The 15613-nt window shown below is 49.0% G+C and overlaps 1 protein-coding gene across 1 annotated transcript in view; it reads left to right on the plus strand.

Annotated features, from left to right (window-relative positions):
- The window catches only part of ADSL (adenylosuccinate lyase), an 84289-nt gene that overhangs the window by 22956 nt on the left and 45720 nt on the right, over positions 1-15613 (plus strand). Inside the window, exons 7-9 of the mRNA XM_040407743.1 lie at positions 6365-6455; positions 10274-10343; positions 11914-12061. Coding sequence (XP_040263677.1) covers positions 6365-6455; positions 10274-10343; positions 11914-12061 — 309 coding nt within the window. The remainder of the gene's footprint in view (positions 1-6364; positions 6456-10273; positions 10344-11913; positions 12062-15613) is intronic.

Here is a 15613-nt window from a genome sequence, read left to right on the forward strand (position 1 = left end):
ACCCCTTCTAGCACTGCAGCCCTCTGGCCTGGACGTTTTTTTATATTACTTCCAGCCAACATGTCTGACCCCTCGGTGCCTGCTGGACCTTGGTATCATACCTGCACCGCATGTAAGGCGCCCCTTCCTCAAGGGCAGCCTGACCCGCATTGCTCGGCTTGCAAAGCCCCATTACAGAGTCCGCCATCTGCTGTGTCACCCCCTGGCCTCTTGGATCCCCCTGACTGGGCTAGATCCCTTTCCCAGGCTGTGGTCAGTCTCACTAACGTTGTGGGCCGCCTTGCAGATGCATTGCCCTTACCGCAGCCGGATAATTCCCCTGCTGGGCCCTCCGGGTCCGCTACCTTAGCTGACCCGTCTGAGTCTCTCTCTCCAGGCGACACCTCCAGAGCCCGTCAACCCCAGAAGCGGTCCAGGGCGGAGCACCTATCATCCTCGGATGCTTCGGTATCACCCCCAAGGGTGCGCTCTCAGTCGGGCCCTTCCTCATTACAGGATATGCCCTCTGAAGGGGAGCTAGTCGATTCTGATTGGGATATGGACTCGGCCTTGCCTTCAAAGCTGGCTTCTGCCGTGGGCCATCTTATTAACAATATCCGTGATACCTTTAAGATTCACGATGATCCTCCTAATTCTGAAAAAAACTGTGTTTCCTTTTTTCGCCAAAAACAGGCGTCTGCGGTTTTTCCCCTCCACGCTGACTTCTCGTCGGTGGTTTCTAAGGCCTGGGCCCGTCCTGATGCCCGTTTTACCCCGCCTAAGAAGTTGGATATCTGTTATCCATTCCCGGCGGATTGCATTACAAACTGGGCGTCACCACCTAAAGTCGACCCCCCCTGTGGCCCGTTTGTCCAAAAGCACGGCTATTCCCGTTGCAGATGGTTCTTCCTTACAATCCACGGAAGATCGCCATATAGAGGCCATTACAAAGGGTATCTTTGCAGCCTCCGGTTCCGCCCTCAGGCCAGTCTTTGCCTCCGCTTGGGCTGGAAAAGCGGTTTCGGAGTGGGCGTCTCAGCTGGACCAGGAGCTTGAATCCGACGTCCCTATTCAGGACCTCCGTGCTCTAGCCCAACTTATTGTTCAAGCCGGCAAATTTGTCTGTGAGGCATCCCTGGATGCGGGGGCTCTCATAGCCCGTTCGTCTGCCCTGGCCGTTTCGGCTAGGAGGGAGCTTTGGTTAAAGGTTTGGACGGCGGACGCCACGTCAAAGCGGTCTCTTACTGGCCTTCCCTTCACTGGCTCTCGATTGTTCGGGACCCGCTTGGATGAAATCATCTCCGAAGCCACGGGAGGGAAGAGTACACATCTTCCCCAATCCAGGACTAGGAGCACCACTCGAGGACGTCTCACCTTTTCTCGCTTCAGGTCTTCCCGCAGGGCTCCCGCACCTCGCACCACTTCAGGTCCATCCTCTAACCCTGTCCAAGACAGACGTAAGAAACCTTTTTTTCGCACCCAGCCCTCCTGGCGCAAGTCACAGCCTGCTCGCCCTCCCGCGACCAAGCAGAACCCTACCTGAAGGTGCGCCCCCACCCACCCGGGTGGGGGGACGTCTCCTCCTGTTCAGGGACTTCTGGCAGGCGCACGTCTCCGACGCCTGGGCTCTCGAGGTTGTGTCTTCCGGGTACAAACTCGAGTTTGCGTCCCTTCCCCCAGTTCGGTTCTTTCGCTCCCGGGTTCCCCGGGATCCCCAAGGGGCGGCCGACTTCTTTACTGCCACTCGTACCCTTCTGGACAAAGGGGTCATCGCTCCGGTTCCTATGGAAGAAAGATTCAAGGGGTTCTATTCGAACCTTTTTGTGGTCCCCAAAAAAGAAGGCTCGGTTCGTCCCATTCTGGATCTAAAACGGTTAAACCGTTTCCTTCGTCTTCAGCGGTTCCGGATGGAGTCTCTCAGGTCGGTGGTGGCCTCTCTGGAAAAAGGGGAGTTCCTGGCCTCTATCGACATCCAGGACGCCTACCTTCATATTCCAATCGCTCGGTGTCATCAGTGCTTTCTGCGCTTTGCAGTGGGGTCCGACCACTACCAGTTCGTTGCCCTCCCCTTCGGGCTGGCAACGGCCCCTCGCGTTTTCACAAAGGTCCTAGCCCCTGTCCTCGCCTTACTTCGTTCCAGGGGAGTTTTTCTTCTTCCATATTTGGACGATCTCCTTATCAAGGCACCCTCTCTGTCACTGACATCTGCCAGTGTGGACCTCTCGCTACAAACCTTACGCCGGTTCGGTTGGATTATCAATCTTCCCAAATCCTCTCTTGTTCCATCCAGACAACTGATCTTTCTGGGGATGCTGCTGGATACAGAGGCAGCGGAGGTTCGGCTTCCGTCAGAAAAGCGCCAGGTCGGTTCGGAGCCTTCTGACCCACCGCCATCCTTCTTTCCGGTTCAGCATGCGGGTCCTGGGACAGATGGTGTCCTGTTTCGAAGCAATCCCCTACGCGCAGTATCACTCCCGCACCTTTCAGACTGCCATTCTGTCCGCCTGGGACAAGTCCCAGGAGAGTCTGGATCGGCATTTTCCCCTTCCCCCCAGGTTCGCTCCTCTCTTCTCTGGTGGTTGCGGACCCCTCTCCAGGGGAAATCCTTTTTGCCGATAACCTGGTTGGTGATTACCACCGATGCCAGTCTGCGGGGTTGGGGGGGGGGTGTTTCCTCCTCGGTCCGTACAAGGCACTTGGTCTCCATCGGAGTCCAAACTGCCGATCAACGTTCTGGAGCTGAGGGCGGTTCTCCTCTCACTCCGGCATTGGACTTCGCTGCTTCAGGGTCACCCTGTTCGTGTCCAATCGGACAATGCCACGGCTGTGGCATACATAAATCATCAGGGGGGCACTCGCAGCGCGGCGGCGATGAGGGAGGTGTCTCTAATCCTTCGCTGGGCGGAAGTTCATGTTCCAGCCCTTTCGGCCATTTACATCCCGGGGGTGGACAATTGGGCGGCGGATTTCCTCAGCCGGACGACGATCGACCCGGGCGAGTGGTCTCTGCACCCCGACGTCTTCGAGTCTCTTTGCCTTCGTTGGGGTCGTCCGGACGTGGATCTCATGGCCTCCAGATTCAACCACAAGCTTCCCACCTTCATGGCCAGAGCCAAGGATCCGGACGCTTACGGCGCGGACGCACTCGTCCTTCCCTGGACGGGGTTCTCTCTCCTTTACGTTTTTCCGCCCCTGCATCTTCTTCCACGAGTCCTTCGGAAGATCGCGGCGGAAGGCACGCCGGCGATCCTAATAGCCCCGGATTGGCCTCGTCGTCCTTGGTACGCCGACCTTATGCTGCTCCTGGCAGACGCTCCCTTGCCTCTGCCTCTAAGAGAAGATCTCCTCTCTCAAGGGCCGATCTTCCACCAGCATTTAGGGTCGCTACGTTTAGCGGCGTGGCTATTGAAACCGCAGTCCTAACGCGGCGGGGGTTTTCTGCTGATGTGGTCCGTACCATGATTCGTGCGCGTAAACCGGCATCGTCCAGGATTTATTACCGAACCTGGCGGGCCTATTTGAACTTCTGTGAGACCTTGGATGTTCATCCTCTTCGGTTTTCTCTCCCCACGATTTTATCCTTCTTGCAGTCTGGTCTGGACTTGGGTTTGGGTCTCAGTACCCTAAAGGGTCAGATCTCAGCGCTTTCGATCCTCTTCCAGCGCCCTCTGGCTCCGCTCGGTCCAGTTAAGACCTTTCTTCAGGGGGTTGCTCACTATGCTCCCCCGTATCGCGCTTCCGTTCCATCTTGGGATCTTAATGTTGTGCTGACTGCTCTCCAATCTTCTCCTTTCGAGCCTCTGCGTAGGGTTTCCCTTCGCTTGTTGTCTTGCAAAGTTTTTTTCCTCGTTGCCATCACGTCTCTTCGGCGTGTGTCTGAATTGGCGGCACTTTCTTGCGTAGAACCCCTCCTTGATTTTTCACCAGGACAAAGTGGTTCTCCGCCCGGTTCCGGATTTCCTTCCGAAGGTGGTGTCCGCTTTTCACTTGAATGAAGATATTGTCCTTCCTTCTCTGTGCCCGTCCCCGTCTCATCCTCGGGAACGGGATCTTCACCGTCTGGATGTTGTTAGGGCTCTGAGGCTCTACTTGGATGTAACTAGACCCTTTCAGCGCTCGGATTCTCTATTTGTGGTTCCGGAGGGTCCGCGCAGGGGACTGGCGGCATCTAAAGTGGTTATTGCCCGCTTCATCAAGATGGCTATTGCCGAGGCTTACCGTGCTAAGGGCAGGGAGCCGCCCTTTGGTGTTACTGCTCATTCTACCAGAGCGGTCGGGGCTTCCTGGGCTCAGCGAAATCGAGCTTCGGCTGAACAATTGTGTAAGGCGGCCACCTGGTCTTCTTTGCACACTTTCACCAAGTTCTACAGGGTGAACACTTATGCATCGGCGGATGCTGCTTTGGGCCGCCTGGTCTTGCAGGCGGCGGTGCCTTAAAGCCTATAGTGCTTTAATTCATCTTGGGTTGTGGTCCCTCCCTCTTTTTGGACTGCTTTTGAACGTCCCAAGGTTTCCTGTGTCCCCCAAGGAATTGGGCGAGAAAACGAGATTTTTGTATAACTTACCAGTAAAATCTTTTTCTCGCTCTTCCTTGGGGGACACAGCACCCACCCATTGTTTTGGTTGCCCTGACGGGTGTTTTGACTTGTTGGTGTTAATTTGGTTGATCCTTGCCTTTGTTTTAACTACTTGGGCACATAACTGGTAGTCTCTCGCTCCAGGCTGAGGGTATAGCTGCTGGAGGAGGGGCTTAACAGTCTTTCACTTAGTGTCACGCCTCCTATGGAGATGAGCTATACCCAAGGTTTCCTGTGTCCCCCAAGGAAGAGCGAGAAAGAGATTTTACTGGTAAGTTATACAAAAATCTCGTTTTTGTACTTACCGTAAAATCCTTTTCTAGTTGGATGCATTGGGGGACACAAATCCTACCCTTGTTGTTTTTTCTTTTCTTCGTTCAGGTTTTCTGGATTTCCCGGGACACTTTGATAATGGTCCTCTTTCTGGTTTAGGACATGTTGGCTTCACTGTTCGTCAGTTTTTTTGTTTTTTGTTTTGTTTAGTTTTTTTGATGCTCCTACTACTTTTAGACCAGCCTATTAGTTTAGTGTCTGAGCAGAGGGTATAGCCCATCTGGGTGGAGCCAACACTTTTCTAGCGTCAGCCTCCTAGTGGCAGCTGGGCATATACCCATGGTGCTGTGTCCCCCAATGCATCCAATGAAAAAAAGGTTTTACGGTAAGTACAAAAATCCATTTATTAGCTATAATGGCTTCTTTTGTTTGGGGAGCATTTATGTGGGCAAATAAAATGGTCGCCGTCCTGTTAGTACACACAAAACCTGTCCTAATCACACAGCAGGACAAATGATTTCAGAACACTGAGCTAAAGCGCTGCCTCATTCTCCTCTCTGCTTGTCAGGGATTATGGTCCTGAATACAGATGATAGGATCTTCATTTGAATCTCTGAGAGTGGAATTCATAAGGAGACATGAAGTACAGTGGACAGACTGTGGCGACTACATACAAGTGCTACTGCTCATCAGTCACATCCCCACCCTCCTCTATGTACTTCATGTCTCCTCATGACCTCTAATAAGATTTTCAGCTGAATCTCTGTAGAAATAAACTGTATTCAGATCACAATCCCTGACTAGCAGAGAGGAGGATGAGGCAGTTCTTTAGCTCAGTGTTGTGAAGTAAATGCTGTGTGATTAGGACAGGTTTTGTGTGTGGAGCCATTTTATTTCCCCTGATTGCTTCCCAGACAAAACGAGCTATTATAACTATTGAACGTTATTTAAGAATACATTTGTAATAAAGTAATATTTAAGTATTTTCAGTAATTTTATTTGATACATTTCCAGAGAACCTCTTTAAAAACAAAGTGCTGTTGAGGATGCTGCCAACACTAGGATTGTATGTTTTTTGGCTTGACATTTAGGGCTGTTTCACACAAGTGAGTCCATTGTGGGAATTGCGCTCTGTGTGTGAGCTTGATCCTCTGTTCTGGGCTTGCAGGAGCGCAGAGCATTATCATGATATATATATATATAAAGCTATGTGCCCCTGCTTGACCTTACTACTACAGGATCATACTGACAACTCGTGTGAAACAGCCTGAGGACGTGTCATCAAAATCCTGGACAACACCTAAGCCCTGCCATATGTTAGACCTCTGATTCCCTCCATGGGTCCAGAGTACAGACCATTTTCTGGTTGTTCGGAAGTAAGTTATTTAAGCAACTATCTGATGCATTTTTAAAAATCTGATGTTTGAGTAGAATGAAATGCAAGAGAATATGGCACAGGGAGGTCTAAATAAACCGGACTGTATAAAGAGGTGTCACAATCCTTTTTTTTTTTTTTTTTTTTTTTTTTTTTTTAGGGCGTATATAGTTACTGGACAAACCTATAGTCGTAAAGTGGATGTAGAAGTATTGTCTGTCCTGGCCAGCTTAGGAGCCACAGTCCACAAGGTGGGTATGAATCTTGGTGAACCATATTTTAATGATTTGGTATATTCCTAAGGCCTCATGCACACGGCATCACTGATGTGGACCCGTTCACTTGAATGGGTCCGCAATCCAGGAGATGCAGATCGGAAGCCCTCCGTAGTGCTTCCATGGTGTTTCTGTCCGTGCCTCCACACCGCAAAAAAAAAAATGGAACATGTTCTATTTTTTTTTTTACGGTGCGGACGGATCACGGACCCGTTCGGACAAGTTGAATGGGTCTTGGTCCGCCCCGGCCGCCGCACGGATGTTGCCCATGCATGGGGACCGCAAATTGCGGTTCCCAATGCACGGAATGGCAGCGTGCATGAGGCTTAAGGATAAATTCACACGGTCCGTGAGATACTGGACTTGGCAACCTGCTTAGTGGTTGCTATGATGCTGTGCTTTTCGTGTTGCCGCTGCTGTACAGTAATGCACTCGTATAAATCATCCTAAGGGCTCATGCACATGACCGTATGCCCTCCGAGACATACGTCCGTGAGCGGGCCATATGTCCCGGAGCGGCATACATCGTGCGCACGGGAGCGCACAGCATCATTGGTTACTATGATGCTGTGCACATCGGGCCGCCCGTGGGACTATTGTCCCGAACTCAATTGATATCATGAGTTTGGGACAATAGTCCCGCGGGCGGCCTGATGCGCACAGCATCATAGTAACCTATGATGCTGTCCGCGCAATGTATGCCGCTCCGGGTCATATGGCCCACTCACGGACCGTATGTCTCGGAGGGCATGCGATCGTGTGCATGAGCCCTAAAGCTGAGTTCTGCTGGGAGGAGTGCAGTGTGACACAGGTATAGCTCTAACAGCAGGTCTACATGAAGCCTTATTAATGGAGAACACCTAAAAATAATTCAAAATTGGTATAAAACAGGTTTGGTAAAATTACGACAACATTAGGTTTTGTTCACATCACTTACTTTTATTGACTTTTATTTTATTTTTATTTTTTTAACTTTTATCCCAAACCACATTTGTATCTGTAGGAGTAGTCCTTTCATTTTCCTCTTGTCCTTGTTTGGGGTTTACTTCTAATTTTGGTCAGAGGGAAAAAAGAAACTGCTCTGTATTACCATATTTTTTGGGCTATAGGATGCAACGTTTAGACAACAAAAATAGGAGAAAATAATTCAAAGAGGTTGTTCACCCCAGAGATGTTCCCTTTAGTCTCGCGATGGGAATCATACATGCCTAAACCCTGCCGCTGTGTTTTGTCTCCATTGCTCCACCTTGGGCGCTGCTGCAGGTCTTTAGTGTAGGTCACGTTGCCGCCGCATCTAGTGACTTGTCACCCAGTAAAATCCAGCCCACTTTATGGAAAACTGACAGACTCCATTATAGTCAATGGGGTCCATCAGACATGGTTTTTCTGTCATGTGATGGATCCAGAGTGTCCATTATGGTGATTGTTCTGTTCCTGAACTGTGCAAAACAGAAATAAAAACCACTGATGTGAACATGGCCTAATTGGCACAGACATTGGAAGATATTACAGTATGTAGCCTATGCATGTGAAATGCCCTAGACCAGGGAGGCACAGCTCGCTGGGCTTGTGAGCTTTTCCTGGCTTGGTTAGTTTGTGCCATTTACTGTCAACCCCAAACAGCAGTGGACCTAGCATGGCAAGTTTGTGGAAGCTGCTGGACTTCACATGATTTAGAGCTGGAGCCCAGGCAGATAAGAGAATGGGTTAAGGTCTGGCCCCAATAATGCCGGCCTCCCTGGGGCAATGATGTGTGCATTGGCTATGGGTAGCCTCTGTAAAGCAATGTGCTGTGGCAGTGTACGTTTTCTGTTCTACAGAAAATGAGGGCTTTGGCGCAGTCCCTTCAACTCCCTGAGCTCCGCCTGTAATGTACAGCAGTGGGGAGGAGCAGGGTGCCATGTGGAAGGTCAGTTGGCACTGGCTGGAGTGCAGCAGTCAGCTGGCCCTGGTGTAGGGGAGAGGTTGTGGCAGACAGACCAGGACATGGAAGTTTCCTGCATGCCCCTTTAAAGTACATTGTCACCCATTGAGTGCAGTTACTATATAGATACAATCTACATAACAGTAACAGAAATACCAAAGTTGGCTCTCTAGTGCCACCTATTGGGTGGCTGCCCTATAAGTCATTGTCTGGTCGTTTTAAACAGGCTTTAAAACAATGGCTTGAGATACAGTATTAGTCAAAGCCAGAATCTTTTCATAAGAAAAAGACTCATCTGCAGAGGGTTACTTTAGGGATTTTGTCCCCCATTCATGCAAAGCAGGGTATTGGCTTGTATGTTTGAGAGGCCTTTGACATGGGACTAGAGGAGGGGCAGAGCATCTACAAACGGGGGCTTTTTCCTGGCTTTGGCTTATAGCTCAAGTTATTGTACCAAGTCCTGTTTAAAGGATCAGATAATGACTTATAGCGTAGCCATCCAATAGGTGGCACTAGAGAGCCAGCCTTTTGTCCTCCTGAATAAAGTAGTAACTTTAGTTACTTACATTTCCTTTTCCCAGGGAGCATTTCCTGGCCTGTAAGACTCCTTACGCCAACTTAGTGGTCTGCTCAAAGAGAAACTTTAAGGGGTTGTCTCACTTCAGCAAATGGCATTTATCATGTAGACAAAGTTAATGCAAGGCACTTACTAATGTATTGTGATTGTCCATATTGCTTCCTTCGCTGGCTGGATTCATTTTTTTTTCACATCATATACTGCTCATATCCAGGGGTTGCGACCACCCTGCAATTCAGCAGTGGTGGTCGTGCTTGCACACTGTGGGATAAAGCGGGAGTGCGCATAGGCCCACGCTTTTTCCTATAGTGTGCAAGCACGACCACATGATAAATGTTATTTACTGAAGTGAGACAACTCCTTTAATTTCCTCAGAATTGCCTTTCTTGTACTGATCTTGAGTACATTTGGTGCGGTTTATAGCTCTGTTGGCGGCTATTGGATGCAGTCGACATCATTTGGTTAACCTACACCGGATTGCTGTTTAGCCTCTGCTATACAGACTACACGTGCAAGAATACATATACTGTAATCACACTCCTGCTCTGGTCTTCCTGGTTCCTGTGGTGCACCCCTGTCCCGCGGCTTACAGTTTGAACTTGTCTGGAAGTATGACTCTTAACATGTCATCACTGCATGCCAGTCAGTAGCCGCAATGGTGACGTGTGCAGGCATGGCATGGACCTGCTGAGGTCGCAGTGACGTGCAGGCGGGGCAGATCAGTTTGCCCAGGGTAGAGCTTGGGACGAAGAGCAGCGAGGATGGACCAGAGAAGGTTTTTTATTTTTTTTATTTTTTATTTACTCGCACATCATGCCAGGCCATCCCCAATCTTCTTTTTTTTTTTGTTGTTTTTTTTTTTTTGTTGTTTTTTTTTTTTGTGTCTGGACAACCCCCTTTAAATTACTGCTGGATCCTGCAGATGTCTGAACACAGCATTGGACTGTGGGGTGGTAAAGTGGGTATCATTCAGATTATTTTATAACATTCTAAACCTTTTTGGTTAAAAAAAAAAAAGTTGGTCATGCACACTATAGAAATATGGGTAGAGTCCATTAATTTCTGCAAGATCTCCCTTATGTCTGCTGGCTCCTAACGTTCCTGGCCTCTTGTTTCCTGGGGGATCAGCAGAGCCAGAGCTGCCCGACACCTGCTTATCCCATCTCTCTAGTGTTACCACATCTAACAAATGCTCTCTACAATGTAAACTGCTGTGCAGATGTATGAAGCCAGAATGGAAGGTGTTAATGGTGTGGTGTGCTTCCATATAAAAGAGTTTTATCTCTTCCACAGATATGTACTGATATTCGTTTGTTAGCCAACTTGAAGGAACTTGAGGAGCCATTTGAGAAGGAGCAAATTGGTGAGTTCTATGAATTATCTGTCACATAGGCTCTGAAATTTCAGGTGTACAAGCGGGAGTGCCCTTAAAGTAAAAAGCAATGGACTTCTGAATTTCGACTGGGTCACAAATCATTTCAGAATAGCGTTCAGGAGAGGAGAGAGAGAAGCTAGAGAATAAGCAGCCTGAAAGATTTTGCACTTGCTATGTATAGTGAAACACAGAAGCTGCAGAAAGAAGAATGGAATAATTCTATTCATCATCAAGACATAACCACTCTAGACTCCCTCTCGCAGGACTGTGGTTCGTGTTTTACACTTATCCGGCTCAGACTGGCCCACTGATGAAACAAGTGAATCCCTCTGTGACAAGTATGGAGGGACAACACAAGTAGGGGGAAGCAATTCAATACTGCAGCACAAAGTACCGTCCCTGCAGAACCAAAGTGCAGCACAGTATACGGCCGCCCTTGCTGTAGTATTCAGCAGTATCACCATCCTGAGGATAGTGATACAGTTAAATTCAGGTGGGCATCGTAGCTGTAGACCAGGATCATAAGTACCTTTAGGCCCCTTTCACACGAGCGAATTTTCCACGCGGGTGCAATGCGTGATATGAACGCATAGCACTGAATCCTGGCCCATTCATTTCAATGTGTCTGTGTACATGAGCATTTTTTATTTTTATACATCAGTTCTGCTTTGCAGGAAAAACGCAGTATGTTCTATATTCTGTGTTTTTCACGCAGCCCTGGCCCCATAGAAGTGAGTGTGGCTTCAGTGAAAAACGCATTGTTTCCAGAAGCAAGTGCGGGTGCAATGCGTTTTTCACTGATGGTCACTAAGAGAGGTTGTTTGATAAACCTTCAGTTTTTTTATCACGCGTGTGAAAAACGCTTCAAAACGCATTGCACCCGCACTGAAAAAACTGAACAACTGAGTGCAATCGCAGACCAAACTGACTGAACTTGCTTGCAAAATGGTGCGAGTTTCACTAAACTCATCCGCAGCCAATCCGTATTGTTTGTGTGAAAGAGGCCTTATGCTTCTAGCATTAATTAATGCTGACAGCATTAGATCATTATGTGCCCGGCTGGTGGCCGTGAGGAGGGCTTGGACGGCCTCCTGGGCATTGGCCCACCAGGCAGCCTACAGCATCTCAAACAGCATATGCGTTGATGTAGAAAAAAACTAGGATTTTTTTTTTTTTTTTTTTACCTACCACCCAGTTTATTATTGTAGACACATGGGGTCGCTGAGATGACTTCTAAGCACAGAAGCAGACAGCAAGTGTCCACTTTCCCCAGGGACCCACATTCTTGAAGGCGCCAATTGGTGATCTTGCAGTGTCTTGCTGCTTCCTGCCACTGACTGAGCAAGTGTTCCTGACTCCAGTAGTGAAGAGGGAGCTAGTCGCCCTGATACAGACATGGTCTCAAGGACGGAGCAGCCCAGGCAGCAGGCTACTCCTGACAATAGTGTTAGTACAGTATTTGGGATTTGTGACTGGTGCTCAGGTAATATCTGCATGCAGCTGTAGAGTGGCCCCCAGAATGTAATTTTACACAATTATCCTCATCTTGTTTTTCCAGGATCTAGTGCGATGCCCTACAAGAGAAATCCCATGCGCTCCGAGCGTTGCTGCAGCCTGGCCCGTCATCTCATGACACTTATTATGAACCCGCTGCAGACGGCTTCTGTACAGTGGTTTGAGCGTACTCTGGATGACAGCGCCAATAGGTATAATTATACTCTGTGATCTCTATGGAATATCTGTTTAAAATGAAGCGCACATCTTCCTCTACTTAAAGGAAATGTGTCACAAAAAATTCCTGAACATGATTATGCCATCTTGCCCGAGTTCTTAACAGCATTTAGAAAGCACTAAGAAAATTGCTTAACGGCAGCCACATGGGCAGTAGACACAATGGTCAAGGGGGGACCTCATTGACTTCTATGGGAGAGTTTTCTAGGCATACTGTGTGCCCTGTGCAGAGGTCAGAAGGGAGCTGATAAGCTTGTGATATCACCTATTGCGAATGGTGGATCTTATCTTCTCTATACACAGAGGTGATGGCTTTAGAGGCAGAATTAGAATGACAGATAACTGCAGTAAAGTGATCTTTGTAGACTAAGAAGTGGCTCTTATTATTAGTCTTAGTGGTCAGTGTGAAAACTGCAGGATTTTGTTTTTTGTCTAAATATAAATATTGACATGGAAAATTAAATATAAACGCCAAAAACTATTTAACCCTTTCTCAACAGCTCTGGAGCAATGTGGGAACATGGCGCTCGTGCAGCAGGCATCGTGACCGACCATAATGTCGATCGCGGTAATTAAAGGCTTTAGATGCCATGATCAAGTGACATCACGGCATCTAAATGCGCCCAAAAGCTTCCTACCGACCCCCGATGCAGCCAATGAGGGTATCGGTAGTTGCGCTGAACACTGAGTCTCACTGATGAGGCTAATGGTGTTCATGCTGCAATTTTTTTATTTTGCCCACCAGATGGCAGGCCAGGATAAGAAATTAGCAATTTTCAGTCCAAATTCTATTCAAAAATCCCTCATAGTACAAAAATTGAAATAAAAAAATATTAAATAATTTTTAAGCCCATATATGATCCTATAAATTATCACAACATAAAAAAAAAAAAAGTTAAGAAAAATATATACTGCTCAAAAAAATTAAGGGAACACAAAAATAACACATCCTAGATCTGAGTTAATTAAATATTCTTCTGCAATACTTTGTTCTTTACATAGTTGAATGTGCTGACAACAAAATCACACAAAAATTAAAAAATGGAAATCTAATTTTCTCGCCCAGTTTCCTTGGGGGACACAGAAGACCTTGGGTATAGCTCATCTCCATAGGAGGCGTGACACTAAGTGAAGACTGTTAAGCCCCTCCTCCACAGCTATACCCTCAGCCTGGAGAGAGAGACTGCCAGTTTTTTGCTTAGTGTCCAAGGAGGCAAGACACTCCCTGCTCTGCAGGGCTGGTTTCTCCTTGTTTAAATTTTAGTTTTTTACTTTTTTCTTTTCTTTTTGTTCCAGATCATCAGGGATAACAGAGACGCACTAGACCTCTCTGTTCTCCCGGGGTTGAGCTGCGCCAGTGCCGGTTAACCGCACTGCTGCCTCCCCCACAGAAGACAAGGTGGATCAGGGCAGCCCAGCTCCCCTACATCCCGCCAGCGCAAGGGTCACCCGCACGCCAAGTCCCTCTTCCAGCGTCCTGCCACTACGGTGCCAGTAGCTGAAGGGGCGACCCTGCTGGAATGGACCGAGGGTGAAGACGGCTGTGGTAAGAGATTGGCTTCTCCAGCCCTACGTCCCCCACCCCCCCCACCCTGGTCTCTTGCGTGCCTGACCCCCATATTGGGCCTCTAGTCCCCTGCTGGATCTATGCTGGCCCCTGGGGTGCCGCAGAGCGGCAATATCCTTCTGCCGCCCCCCCCCCCTGCCTGGCTCCCACAGACATGCAGCCGGTGGCTGTCTCCACAGCCAGCTACAGAAGCGGCAACATAGTTTATTTCTTTATCAGCACAGGCACCCGGTCTCTGGGTCCCCCCCTACATCTCCTACCGGAGTGTTGCTCCAGGCTTGAGGCTCCTGACGGCTGTGGAGTAAGGCCTCGCCTCCGGCCGACATTGGTATTCCGGTGCGGCCGGGCGCCGCAAAAATCTTAGCCCAGGCTCCGCGGCCTGCTAGGCCGCCATTCCGGGTCCCTGACTTTTCCGGCCGGCGGGATGGGCTCCCGCGGCCGGCAAGCCGCCATTCCGGGCAAGCCGCCATTCTGGGCCCCTGACTCTTCCGGCCGGCGGGGTGGGCTCCCGCGGCCGGCAAGCCGCCATTCTGGGCCCCTGACTCCTCCGGCCGGCGGGGTGGGCTCCCGCGGCCGGCTTTGGGCTTGACTTCTAGGCCCAGCAGGCCCCGGCCGACCGTCGGTGCCGGTCGGTGGGGCTCCGCAAATTTTGGCCCAGGCTTCGCGGCCTGCTGGGCCGCAATTCCGACCGGCCTGCGGGGTGGGCACCCGCGGCCGGTTTGATGCGCCACTCCGCCTCAGGTCCCGGCGGTACATACCGGGCGCCGCAAATTTAGTCCCCGGCTTCACGGCCTACTAGGCCGCAAAATTCCGGCCTCTGGTGGAGGGGGCGGGAACTTCTCCAGGCGCGAATTTTTCCCGCCGGGAGGTTCCTCCGCCCCCAGGGGATCGCAGCGCCGCCCTCCAGGCCGGATCCATGTTAACCCTTTGGGTACAGGCCGGATCCCTATGGGCCTGTATGGCTGGCCCCCCTTTTTTCCTTTTTCCTGACTATCTGTGCCCCTATATGGTGGCCCCCTTTAGCCTCAGAGAGGCTGTGTTTTTAATTAAAAAAAATAAAATAAAAAAGAAATAATAATAAATACATATATATATATATATATATATATATAGCTTGAAAAAGATAGGACTGCACTCCAAATAAAGTGAAAAATCAGTGGAGCTTTATTCACCCATAACTTTGGCAACTTAGCGACGTTTCGGCTCACAAGAGCCTTCTTCCAGCATAGAAACAGTGAAAATAACAATCATATAAAGGCAAGTCACAAGTGACTGGCCAATCATACTGTGATTACAATCATGATTAAATTGGATACATATGATACATATAAACAAAAGTGCATGTGCGTGAAGTGACAAGTGCTTAAGAGATCCGCATCACAAGAACATAGTCCCTGGTCATCGATCATATAGACATGTAATATATAAATAATATAAGTGTATATTAAAGTGCATACATATGTTGGATGAAGATCAACGAAGTGACACCTCTCGATGTAATGGCGCCAGCATACAGCATCGTATTCCGTTGAGCGTCTCCATTCTCTCACTGCGCATGACCAGATCCGCGTCATCATCCGTCATAGCGCTTACATGTGACGCATGCGCTCCATCAAAATTACATTAAAGGCACCATCTTGATAGAGGGCAACATTGCCCAACGGTTACATAAGTGCCAATCGTGCATACATTCAATAGGCTAAACACTTTCCTATGTAGTATATTAAGCCGCAGTAGGTAAATCCTACAGAAATCAGCATGTGGAGAAGGTACCAACTCTGCGGAGATGGATCCTGTCCACTAGATGGCATATGTCAGAGGGGGACACGTCAGTATACCCTGCCGGCATCGCCAAACTAATTGCCGAAAGTAACGCAGCCATAAGAGAAATTCTTTAAGGAAAGAGTAGCCGAATAAAGAAAAATTCATATCTGGAAATACGCAGCGAGAAGACTGTTGA

The sequence above is a fragment of the Bufo bufo genome, chromosome 9 (genome assembly GCF_905171765.1).
Source record: "Bufo bufo chromosome 9, aBufBuf1.1, whole genome shotgun sequence".
Lineage (NCBI taxonomy): Eukaryota > Metazoa > Chordata > Amphibia > Anura > Bufonidae > Bufo > Bufo bufo.